General features: G+C 40.7%; 1 protein-coding gene across 8 annotated transcripts in view; it reads left to right on the forward strand.

The window, feature by feature from the left end:
* DIP2A (disco interacting protein 2 homolog A) overlaps positions 1 to 12,560 on the forward strand; it is a 130,436-nt gene that overhangs the window by 83,205 nt on the left and 34,671 nt on the right. For 7 of the 8 annotated variants that reach the window (XR_007516237.1, XR_007516238.1, XR_007516239.1 and 4 more), the window contains 6 exons: positions 3,945 to 4,055; positions 5,453 to 5,576; positions 5,978 to 6,087; positions 9,939 to 10,041; positions 11,278 to 11,342; positions 11,624 to 11,717. Coding sequence is in view for 5 of the 8 variants with exons in the window: in XM_049875085.1 (XP_049731042.1) it covers positions 3,945 to 4,055; positions 5,453 to 5,576; positions 5,978 to 6,087; positions 9,939 to 10,041; positions 11,278 to 11,342; positions 11,624 to 11,717 (607 nt within the window). In the remaining 3 variants the exon portion in view is untranslated. The remainder of the gene's footprint in view (positions 1 to 3,944; positions 4,056 to 5,452; positions 5,577 to 5,977; positions 6,088 to 9,938; positions 10,042 to 11,277; positions 11,343 to 11,623; positions 11,718 to 12,560) is intronic. The other variant, XM_049875083.1, reaches the window with a different exon arrangement.

A 12,560-nucleotide genomic window follows, 5' to 3' on the forward strand; every position in this document is an offset into this window, starting at 1 on the left:
AAAGCAAGAAGCTACAGTACAGTAAGCAAACATAAAATAAATTAATACAATAACTTATAGATGGCTCGGAGACAACAGTCAGTATCAAGTCACATAAAGAAACAGACCAGGATCACCTCAACAAGCTCTCAAAGCAAGGAATCAAGGGATCTTCAAGATGAAAGTGCCTTCCTGGAATTACCAGAGGCAGAATACAGAAGATTAATACACAGAACCCTTCAAGACATCAGGAAGGAAATGAGGCAATACGCAGAACAAGCCAAGGAACACACAGATAAAGCAGTTGAAGAAATTAAATAGGTTATTCAGGAACATATTGAGAAGTTTAATAAGCTGGAAAAATCCATAAAGAGACAGCAATCAGAAATTCAGAAGATTAACAATAAAATTACAGAATTAAACAACTCAGTAGAAAGTCAGAGGAGCAGAATTGAGGAAGTGGAAGGCAGGATTGGTGACCTTGAAGATAAAGCACTTGGCACCAATATATTTGAAAAAAATCAGATAAAAGAATTTAAATAAGTGAAGAAACCTTAAGAATCACGTGGGACTCTATCCAGAGAAATAACCTACAAGTGATTGGAGCATCAGAACAGGGAGGGATAACAGAAAATACAGAGAGAATTGTTGAAGATTTGTTGGCAGAAAACTTCCTTGATATCATGAAAGATGAGAAGATATCTATCCAAGATGCTCATCGAACTCCATGTAAGGTACATTTTAAAAGTCACCAAGACATATTATAATCAAACTGGCCAAAACCAAACATAAAGAATTTTAAGAGCAGCTAGGGATAAACAAAAAGTCACCTAGAAAGAAGAGTCAATAAGAATAAGCTCAGACTACTTGGCCGAAACCATGCAGGCAAGAAGGCAATGGGATGACTTATATAAAAAATTGAAGGAAAAAAGGTGCCAGCCAAGAATCATATATCCAGCAAAACTGTCTCTCAAATATGAAGGTGAAATTAGGACATTTCCAGATAAACAGAAGTTTAGGGAATTCATAAAAACCAAACCAAAACTACAAGAAATACTAAAGGGAGTTCTTTGGTTAGAAAATCAATAATATCAGGTATCAACCCAAGACTAGAACACTGGACAGCAATCAAGATGTCAACCCAGACAGGAAAATCACAAAAATAAATCAAGATAAAAAAAACACTCAAAACAGGGAACCAGCAATGTTATTATGTAAAAGAAGACATTAAAACAATAAAGAGGGACTAAGAAATGTAGTCTTAGATCTTTCATATGGAGAGGCAGACAAGGTGATACAAAGAAATAAAAGTTAGGTTTAAATTTAGAAAAATAGGGATAAATAATAAGGTAACCACAAGAGACAAACTATCCTATACATCAAAGTAAAATACAAGAAAAAAATAGAGACTCAGCAGAAACAAAGTCAACAACAATGAATATGAGGAAAAGAATATATAAAGATAATCTACTTAGCACAGAAAATTAAGTGGGAAAAAGAAACTGTCAACAACACAGAAAGAAAGACATTAAAATGATAGCACTAAATTCATACCTATCCATAATTACGCTGAATGTAAATGGACTAAATGCACCAATAAAGAGACAGAGAGTGGCAGAATGGATTAAAAAACAAGATCTGTCTAATATGCTACCTATAAGAGACACACCTTAGACTTACAGACACAAACAAACTAAAACTCAAAGGGTAGGAAAAAATATACCAAGCAAACAACAATCAAAAAAGCAGGAGTGGCAATATTAATTTCTAACAAATTAGGCTTTAGAGTTAAATCCATCAGAAAGGATAAGGAAGGACACTATATAATGATTAAAGAGGCAATATACCAGGAGGAGATAATCATAATAAATGTTTATGCACCCAGTGACAGGGCTGCAAGATACATAAAACAAACTCTATCAGCATTGAAAAGTGAGATAGGCAGCTCCACAATAATAGTGGGAGTCTTCAACATACCACTTTCGGTGAAGGACAGGACACCTAGCAAGAAGCTCAGTGAAGACACGGAAGATCTAAATGCCATAGTCAACCAACTTGACCTCATAGACATATACAGAACACTCCAACCAACAGCAGTCAAGTATACTTTCTTTTCTTGTGTACATGGAACATTCTGTAGAATAGACCACGTATTAGGCCGTAAAGCAAGCATTAGCAGAATCCAAAACATTGAATTATTACAAAGCTTCTTCTCTGAGCATAAGGCCATAAAAGTGGAAATCAATAACAGAAAAAGCAGGAAAAAGAAGTCAAACACTTGGAAACTGAACAATAATACCCTGTTTAAAAAAGACTGGATTATAGAAGACATTAAGGATGGAATAAAGAAATTCATAGAATCCAATGAGAATGAAAACACTTCCTATCAGAACCTTTGGGACACAGCGAAAGCAGTGCTCAGAGATGAATTTGTATCAATGAATGCATACATACAAAAAGAAGAAAGGGCCAAAATCAAAGAATTATCCCTACAACTTGAACAAATAGAGAGCAACAAAAGAAACCTTCAGGCACTAGAAGAAAGGAGATAATAAAAGTTAGAGCAGAACTAAACGAAATAGAAGACAGAAAAACAATTGAAAGAGTTAACAAGAGCAAAAGCTGGTTCTTTGAAAAAATTAACAAAACTGATAAACCATTGGCCAAACTGACAAGAGGAAAGCAGGAGAGGAAGCAAATAACCTGAAAAAGAAATGAGATGGACGATATTACAACAGACCCAACTGAAATTAAAAGAATCATATCAGATTACTATGAAAAATTGTACTCTAACAAATTTGAAAACCTAGAAGAAATGGATGAATTCCTAGAAACACACTACACACCTAAACTAACAGAGGTTGAACAGCCAAATAGACCCATAATGAAAGAAGAGATTGAAAAGGTAATCAAAAAACTCCCAACAACAACAAAAAAAACCCTGGCCCAGGCATCTTCACTGCAGAGTCGTACCAAATTTTCAGAGAAGAATTGACATCACTACTACTAAAGGTATTTCAGAGGGTATAAAAGGAAAGAATACTCCCAAACTCATTATATGAAGCCAGCATATCCCTGATACCAAAACCAGGTAAAGACCACTGCAAAAAAAGAAAATTACAGACCTATATCCCTTAAGAACTTATATGCAAAAACCCTCAACAAAATTCTAGCCAATAGAATTCAACAATGTATCAAAAAAATAATTCACCATGACCAAGTGGGATTCATACCAGGTATGCAGGGATGGATCAACATTAGGAAAACAATTAATGTAATCCATCAAATATCAAATAAAACAAAAGATGAGAACCACTGATTTTATCAATTGATGCAGGAAAGGCGTTTGACAAAGTCCAACACCCATTCATGATAAAAAGTCTCAGTGAAATAGGAATAGAAGGAAAATTCCTGAACATAATAAAGGGCATCTATACAAAGCCAACAGCCAACGTCACTCTAAATGGAGAGAGTCTGAAAACATTTCCCTTGAGATCGGGAACCAGACAAGGATGCCCTTTATCACCACTCTTATTCAACATCGTGCTGGAGGTCCTAGCCAGAGCAATTAGGCTAGACAAAGAAATAAAAGGCATCCAGATTGGCAAGAAAGAAGTAAAAGTACCCCTGTTTGCAGAGGACATGATCTTATACACAGAAAACCCTAAGGAATCCTCCAGAAAACTACTGAAACTAATGGAAGAGTTCAGCAGAGTATCAGGATACAAGATAAACATACAAAAACCGGTTGGATTCCTCTACACCAACAAAAAGAACATTGAAGAGTAAATCACCAAATCAATACCATTTACAGTAGCCCCCAAGTTAGATTTTTCTGAACTAAATTTGGAAAACTAAGAAAATTTAAAATTTCTAAATTCCATCTAATCAACAGAGTTCTAAAAGTTGAGATGACTAGAAGCATTTGTAAGTATATCTCACGTGTTTTCTTTGCACTGTTCTAGGTGGCGCTCGTGTTTCCCAACAGCGATCCTGTGATGTTCATGGTTGCGTTTTACGGGTGTCTCCTGGCAGAGCTGATCCCTGTCCCCATAGAAGTGCCATTAACCAGAAAGGTAGCAAAGTCGGTCCAGTTCACGGGATTCAGATTCCGTGAGATTTTATTCTGAAATTGACACCAGAGCTAGGTGCTATCTTCCTGATCCTTTATCCTAGGGAAGCAAGATGGGGTGGAAGGCAAGTGGCCATGACAGAGTGGATGAGTACGGTGGGGGGAGGTGGTCAGACTAGGACTCGAGGGAGAAACTAGATGCAGTTTTGTCTGACGACTCTTCTTTATGTATCTTGTTAATGAGAAGTGTGCTTAAAACAGTTGTAATAGTAACAGTTCCCAAGCTTGTTAAATGCAGTTGTCATATCATCTGTCAGAGCTTCCCAGCATAAACAGACGACATGAGTGTGTCACCACTGTGATGTGTCAGAGCTTCTCTCTCAGTGTACAAGGTTTTGAGTGTAGAAGGTAAAACTTCCCAAGTGTTCCTGTTCACTTACATGACAGCACTTTGTATCAGTGACAGAAGATTCACAGCGATGCTTGGTGACGTGTTAAAAACCCTCTGCCGTCAAGTCGACCCTGACTCACAGCGACCCTGCGGGACAGAGTGTTACTGCCGCACAGGGTCCCCAAGGAGCGGCTGGTGCCTAGAACTGCCGGCCTCTGGTTGGCAGCTGTGGCTCTCAACCACTGCGCCGCCAGAGCTCCTGCTGATGGGGCCGTAAGATTTTAGGCATAAATATCAGTGATCTGATTTTTGAAAAAAATTTAAATTTTAGGAGCAGATAAGTTTTTTGTCATCCCCTCAGTCTGTCCCAGTGTTGAGGTGATAATTAATGTAAGCATTAACAGCAAATATTCAAAAATTCCGAAGTAAAATCTGCAAACAAAACCTAGCCGTGTATTTCAAAGGGTGATGGACAACGAACAGATGCTTGAACACGATGATCTTAGGAAAAACCTTAGCGAGAGATTTATCAAACTTACATGAAGAAAATGATGGAACTACTGAGGGACATACATAAAGGAAGCCTTGACTAGTGATTCAAGACTGTACCACATTCCTGTGTGGAAATGGTGGTTAGGGACCAGGCCTGCGTGGATTCATCTGTGAGTTTCAAACACGATCAAAGTAGAAATTTCAGTGCTATTATTTTTGGAGCATAGGAGAATATTTCTGAATGTCATTTGCAAGAATAAACTTTGAGAATTAGCCCATTTCCCAGACCTTTATGTTTCACTGCAAAAAATAGAACAAAAAAAGATTAAATTTTTTTTAAAGTGCACTTTATTTTTATGAAAATAGAGTATATGCATATAAGAGGATTGAGTTGTTCTGGCAGTTTTGTTTAGGATGTATAAAGAGCCCTTATTTTTGTGCATAGGCCTGGAGCGGTACAGGGTTTGCTGCTCTGGCCACACTGACGTGTCTCATACCCAACTGCTTTGTTTTCTCAGGATGCCGGCAGCCAGCAGGTGGGGTTTCTGCTGGGCAGCTGTGGGGTTGTCCTGGCCCTGACCACAGATGCTTGTCAGAAAGGCCTCCCCAAAGCACAGACTGGAGAGGTGGTAACCTTCAAAGGTGGGGCTCTCAGGGCAAGGGGGGTCAGTATGGTGGGTGTGTTCTTTGTCAGACTATGCCCTTTAGGTATACTTTTCTAGAACTTAAACATTATAAAGTCTGATGAGACTTTACCAAAAATGTTGAAACCCTTGTGAATGTTCAGTTTCATCAGGTGACATGTAAGCCCAGCTGCTTTTGAGTAACTACACTTGTGCTATCCAGCATGGTAGCTAATAGCCATATATAGCTATTTAAATTAAATATAAATTAAAATCAAACAGGACTAAAAATTCAGTTCTTTAGTTGTCCACCCAACATTTCAAGTGCTCAATAGCTGCCGAGTTGGGGTTCTGGGTGTGGGGAGCAGAGACCCTTTGACACTCACTTGTGCAGTGTTACCTTGTCTGTACTGTTGGCAGGTTGGCCTCCCCTCACTTGGCTGGTGGTTGACGGGAAGCATCTGGCAAAGCCCCCTAAGGACTGGCACCCGCAGGCTCAGGATGCAGGGGACGGGACTGCCTACATTGAGGTAAGAATCTCCTTAGCTAAGAAGCATGCTGCAGCATACTCCAAGTAATCAGGTTTTGTTTTTCTTAACAGTATAAGCTGAGATACATATATATGTTTCAAGCTAAGATTTCTCCTTTTTTTTTTATTTTTATTTTTATTGTGCTTTAGGTGAACGTTTACAGAGCAAATTAGTTTCTTGTTAAAAATTTATACACAAATTGTTTTTTGACATTGGTTGCAATCCCCATGTTGTGTCAGCACCCTCCCCTTTTCAACCCCAGTTTCCCTGTTGCCATTCGTGCAGTTTTCCTTACCCTTCTTGCCTTCTCGTCTTTGCTCTTGGGCAGGTGTTGCCCATTTGATCTTGTGTGCTTGACTGAAGTTAAGAAGCGTGTTCCTCACTTGTGTTATTGTTTCTTTTATAGGCCTGTCTAACCTTTGGCTGAAAGGTGAACTTTGAGAGTGGTTTCAGTTCTGAGTTAGAAGGGTATCTGGGGTCATGTTCTCGTGGGTTCCTCCAGTCTCTGTCGGTCCAGTAACTCTGGTCTTTTTGTATGTGTGTGTGATTTTGAATTTTGTTCTACATTTTTCTCCCACTGACAGGGATCAGTGGTGGTAGCTGGGCACCATCTAGTTCTTCTGAGCTCAGGCTGATGGAGGCTGTGGTTCATGTGGTCTGTTAGTCTTTTGGACTTATATTTTCCCTGTGTCATTCTCCTTTGTTTTGAATGGGATGAGACCAAAAGATGTATCTTAGATGGCCTCTTGCAAGCTTTTAAGACCCCAGATGCTACTCACCAAAGTACGATGTAGAACATATTCTTTAAGAACTGTGTTATGCCAGTTGATCCAGATGTCCCCCGAGACCATGTTTCCCAGCCCTCAGCCCCAGTAATTCAGTACTTCAGGGTGTTTGGACGTGTCTAGGAAGCTTCTATGACTTTGCCTTGGTCAAGCTGTGCTGAATTCCCCTGTATTGTGTATAGTCTTTCCCTTTAGCAAAGGTGACACTTGCCCACAATCTAGTTAGTGATTTCCCTTCCCACCTCTCCCCTCCTTCATAATCATCAAAGATTGTTTTTTTCTGTGTATAAATCTTTTCTTGGGTTTTTATAATAGTGGTCTCATACAATATTTGTTCTTTTCTGATTGACTTATTTCACTCAGCATAATGCCCTCCAGATTCATCCATGTTGTGAGATGTTTTGGAGATTTCATCATTGTTCTTTATCGCTGTGTAGTGTTCCTTTGTGTGTATGTACGATAGTTTGTTTATCCATTCATCTGTTGATGGGCACTTACACTGTTCCTGTCTTTCTACTATTGTGGTGTGCGTATGTATATTTGCATGACGGCTTTTATTTCTCTAGGATATATTCCTAGGAGTGGGATTGCTGGATCATGTGGTATTTCTGTATTTCTAGCTTTTAAGGAAATACCGTATCATTTTCCGTAGTGGTTGTACCATTTTACATTCCTACCAGCAGTACATAAGAGTTCCAATCTCCCTGCATCCTCTCCAACATTTGTTATTTTCTGTTTTTTTTTTTTTTTTTTAATTCATGCCAGTAATGTACGGGTGCGATGATATCTCATTGTAGTTTTGATTTTCTTTTTTTTTTTTAATGGCTAATGATAGCAAGCATTTCCTCATGTGTCTGTTGGCCACCTTAATGTCTTCTTTGGTGAAGTATCTGTCCATATCCTTTGTCTACTTTTCAGTTGGATTATTTGCCTTTATGTTGTTTAGGTGTTGAAGTATTTTATAGATTTTTAGAGATTAGACCCTTGTGGGATATGTTGTAGCCAGAAGTTTTTCACAGTCTGTGGGTTCTCTTTTGATGAGGTCTTTTGATGAGCATATGTGTTTAATTTTTAGGAGATCCCAGTTATCTATTTTATCTTCTAGTGTTTATAGTTTGTATTCCATTTATGCCATATATTAGGGCCCCTAGGCTTGTCCCTATTTTTTTTTCCATGATCTTTATGGTGTTAGGTTTTATACATAGGTCCTTGATTCATTTTGAGTTAGTTTTTGTGCATGGTGTGAGGTATGGGTCCTGTGTCTTTTTTTTTTTTTTAACAGATGGACATCCAGTTATGCCAGCACCGTTTGTTAAACAGATTGTCTTTTTCCCATTTAATGGACTTTGGCCCTTTGTCAAAGATCGGTTGACTATAAATGGATGGATTTACATCTGGGTTCTCAATTCTGTTCCATTGGTCTTTGTGTTTGTCATTGTACCACTTCCAGGCTGTGTTGACTATTGTGGCTGTATAGTAGGTTCTGAGATCAGGTAGTGTGAGACCTCTTACTTTGTTCTTCTTTGATAATACTTATCTGAGGCCTCTTTCCTTTCCATATAAAGTTGATAATTAGCTTTTCCATCTCATTAAAGACTGCTGTTGGTGTTTGTATCAGGATTGCATTTTATCTGAAGATTGCTCCACATAGGATTGACATTTTCACAATGTTGAGTCTTCCTATCCATGAGCATGGCATGTTTTTCCATTTATGTAGGCCTTTTTCGGTTTCTTGGTTAGTGTTCTGTAGTTTTCTTTGTATAGGCCTTTTACATCTCTGGTTCGATTTATTCCTAAGTGTTTTATCTTTTTAGGAGTCCTGGTGGCACAGTGATTAAGAGCTATGGCTGCTTACCAAAAGATCGGCAGTTTGAATCCACCAGCTGCTCCTTGGAAACTCTATGGGGCAGTTCTACTCTGTCCTGTTAGGGTCTGTATGAGTTGGAATCAACTCGACTGCAATCGGTTATTATAAATAGTACTGTTTTCCTAATTTCCTTTTCGAAATTCTCTTTGTTGGTATATAGGAATCCAACTGATTTCCGTATATCTATCTTGTGTCCTGCTACTCTGCTGAATCTGTTAGTTCCAGCAGTTTTCTTGTGGAATCTTTGAGATTCTCTACATACAGTGTCATGTCATCTGCGAATAAGAATAGTTTTACTTCTTCTTTATAAATTTGGATGCCTTTTATTTCTTTTTTCCTGCCTTAGTGCTTTAGCTAGGACTTCCAGCACAGTGTTGCATAGGAGCAATGGTAAAGGACATCCTTTTGTTGTTCCTGATCTCAGGGGAAATGTTTTCAGCTTCTCTCCATTGAGAATGATGTTGGCTATTGGGTTGTATTTAAAAAAACCAAACCCATTGCCATCCAGTCAATTCCGAATTCGTTTTGTGTAGATGCCCTTTATTCTGTTGAGGTATTTCCTTTCTTCCTATCTTATTGAAAGTCTTTATCAGGAATGGATGTTTGACTTTATCGAACGCCTTTTCTGTGTCGATTTAGATGATCATGTGATTCGTTTCTTTTGTTCCTTTTGTATGGTGGATTACGTTGAGTGTTTTTCAAACGTTGAAGCATCGTTGCATACCTGGTGTAAATCCCAGTTGGTCGGGGTGTATTATTTCTTTCATATATGATGCTGAATTATATTAGCTAGAATCTTGAGAATTTTTGCATTTATATACATGAGAGATCTCCTTATGTTTTATCTTCACTCCAGAAATATAAAATGTCATTCAGTACCCTACTGAGTCTTTTTAGGTTCCACTCTCAGGTAATTAATCCCTAACTAGCTCCCCTGGGGTTTCCAGTATTCTCAGAGGAGGAATTCTCTGAGAAACTTTTCTCGGAGGAGGGGTTCACTGAGGAAGCATTCTTCCATAAGGAAGCGTTCTTCCGTGAGGAAGTGTCTCGTGAGGAGGGATTCTAGTGAAGGTGTTCTGGGAGAAGGTATTCATTGAGGAAGTATTCTATGCATAGGCACCTGGTCCAGGATAAGCCACAGAGGACTCTGGAAACATTACATAACAGGTTCTTTCTTGATTTTTTTTTTCTCTTTTTAGTATAAAACTAGCAAAGAAGGCAGTACGGTGGGGATCACAGTGTCTCACGCATCCCTGTTAGCACACTGCCGTGCTTTGACCCAGGCATGCGGGTACTCTGAAGGTAAGGGCCTGCTTGGTGACAGGGCTTCTCCAGCTGAACTTCATGAGGTACCTCACCGAGAACTATTGTGCCATGAGTCAGACTGTATCACTGGGTTGCACTTTTGCCCTTTACCCCAGCTGTACCCAGCAATGAGAAGCTCTGGTGTTTCTGGGTCTTGGGTCATGTTGTATTAATGTCATTGTAGGTATCCCTTTCTTATGTGTGGTGCACCTCATTGTTGCTGTGGCCTTTGCTTAGGACCTACACTTGCTTTATAGCCCCAGGCTCTGCTCTTAGAGGAGCCTCACACCTCTCTCTCCCCGGGGGAGGCCCAGAGCCGAGTCCCTGTAGAGGACGTGGCTGGGGGCTCCAACCAGGTGGGGTGCAGGGAACCCTTGGGACCTGCAGACGCTCCAGCTCTCTAAAATGCACTCAGTTACACTTCTGGATGAGAAAATGCAAACAAGAGAAAGAGCAAAATTCTGAAGATAAGTGGCGCGCGCTACTGGATCTTACGGAAGGAAATTAGCATCTGCGGCTTGAAAGATGTAGGACGGGGCTTCTGGGGCATGAGAAATCGGGGTGTGGAGTGGAGAGCAGGAATTAAAGAGTAAAAATGTCCATGACGATTCCACAGCCCTACCTCTTTATTCTAAAAAGAATATTTACCCAAAACATTTGATTAAAATGTGTGATGATGCCTCTGCAGTTTCTTAGGTATAAGATGTTCTTTAAGTTCTCAGATGAGTGAGCAGCATAGTTACTCTATTTCAGTACAAAGCTGTGTGACATGCTTTTATGGTTTTTCAGCAACCTGTATAGATAACCAAAGATATTAGCTGGTGCCTGGTGTTTGGGAGTACTGTGTATGTTTTTAAAGCGTGTCCCCACCGACGATGTGCGCCTGGTATTTGGGAACACTGTGTGTGTTTTTAAAGCGTGTCCCCACCGACGATGTGCGCCTGGTATTTGGGAACACTGTGTATGTTTTTAAAGCGTGTCCCCACCGACGATGTGCGCCTGGTATTTGGGAACACTGTGTGTGTTTTTAAAGCGTGTCCCCACCGACGATGTGCGCCTGGTATTTGGGAACACTGTGTATGTTTTTAAAGCGTGTCCCCACCGACGATGTGCGCCTGGTATTTGGGAACACTGTGTATGTTTTTAAAGCGTGTCCCCACCGACGATGTGCTCGTCTCAGAATGCTTCTGCAGAACATCGTCCAGCAGTTTAACCATCTTTGTCCACTTCCAGCTGAAACGCTAACAAATGTGCTGGATTTTAAAAGGGATGCTGGCCTGTGGCACGGAGTGTTAACGGTGAGTGTTGCGTGTTGAATGGTCTAAGTGTCAGAAGAAGGGATTCTCATGTTTTCATACCAGTATATGGTGCTAACCCTATTGTTGGATAACATAATTAATCTTTATACTGATTGACTTGAATGATAAAAAACTAAAATGATACACTTGAAATATTACCGTTAGAAACTTGTCTACTTAGTTCATGTTTACCTTTTCTGACATAGCTTAGTATTGCGCTGTTCTGTAATCAGGTGAGTGAGGGCCCAGTGTAACCCTGAATGGCCTCACTTCTCCTCCAGAGCGTCATGAACAGGATGCACGTGATCAGTGTCCCTTACGCCCTGATGAAAGTCAACCCACTCTCCTGGATTCAGAAAGTGTGTACGTATAAAGGTAACAGGAATGTGTCACGGCCACTCAATCCATCCTTTCAGTAAAGAAGTCTCTTTGAATTAAACTTAGTGATTAAGGAAAAATAAAACCAGCCATCAACCCCAGAGATGTGGCTGAGGAAGCCTGGGTGGCTGGCGTTAGTCCGGGCTGCCCATGCAGGCCGTTGTGGTCCTGCCCCTCGAACCCTGTCCTGCAGGCTGCTGTGGGCCCTGACTGCTTATACTAGGGAAGTGGCCAGCGACTGTGCTATGTGCCGTGTTCCAGACACCTGATGTATTCTCTATCAGGAGTTCCTATACAGTCACATCAGTACTCTCTGTCTTAGTATATGAAATAGCTTTAATTTGAAGTTAGTGCTTTTCAGGCCACCGGTAGCAGAGTTGCTTATTCAAATGAAAGTGGCTTTCAGAAGCCATCTATACCTCGACTATACCCTGGAGGAGCCCAGCCCGCCATCCTCCACAGGGCCATCCCATGCCTTCGCAGACACGAGCGGGAGCTCCTTGCACAGCAGCACAGTCACAGACTCCCTCTGTCCATGGCCTGGGCACAGTGGGACATGTCTCCACCCTGGGGCTGACCAGACCTTGCCCTCTGTGTTGGCTAGTCCTGGACCTCCCAGCTTGTCTGTTCTCCCTGTGCTGATCAGAATTACTGAGGCCCGGTGTGGGGCATGTGCTCTGTGGGTGCATTTTCAAATTTGGCCTCTGGTCTTCAGAGCAACCGCCCGTTGGTCCCACTTTATGGAGGAAAGCTGAAGTCGGGAATGGGATGGGGTGAGGCCCAAGCCAGTTATTCAAATCCACCATCCTCCCACCACGACCTGCCTCCCCCATCTCTTCC

Source organism: Elephas maximus, chromosome 2 (genome assembly GCF_024166365.1).
Source record: "Elephas maximus indicus isolate mEleMax1 chromosome 2, mEleMax1 primary haplotype, whole genome shotgun sequence".
NCBI lineage: Eukaryota > Metazoa > Chordata > Mammalia > Proboscidea > Elephantidae > Elephas > Elephas maximus.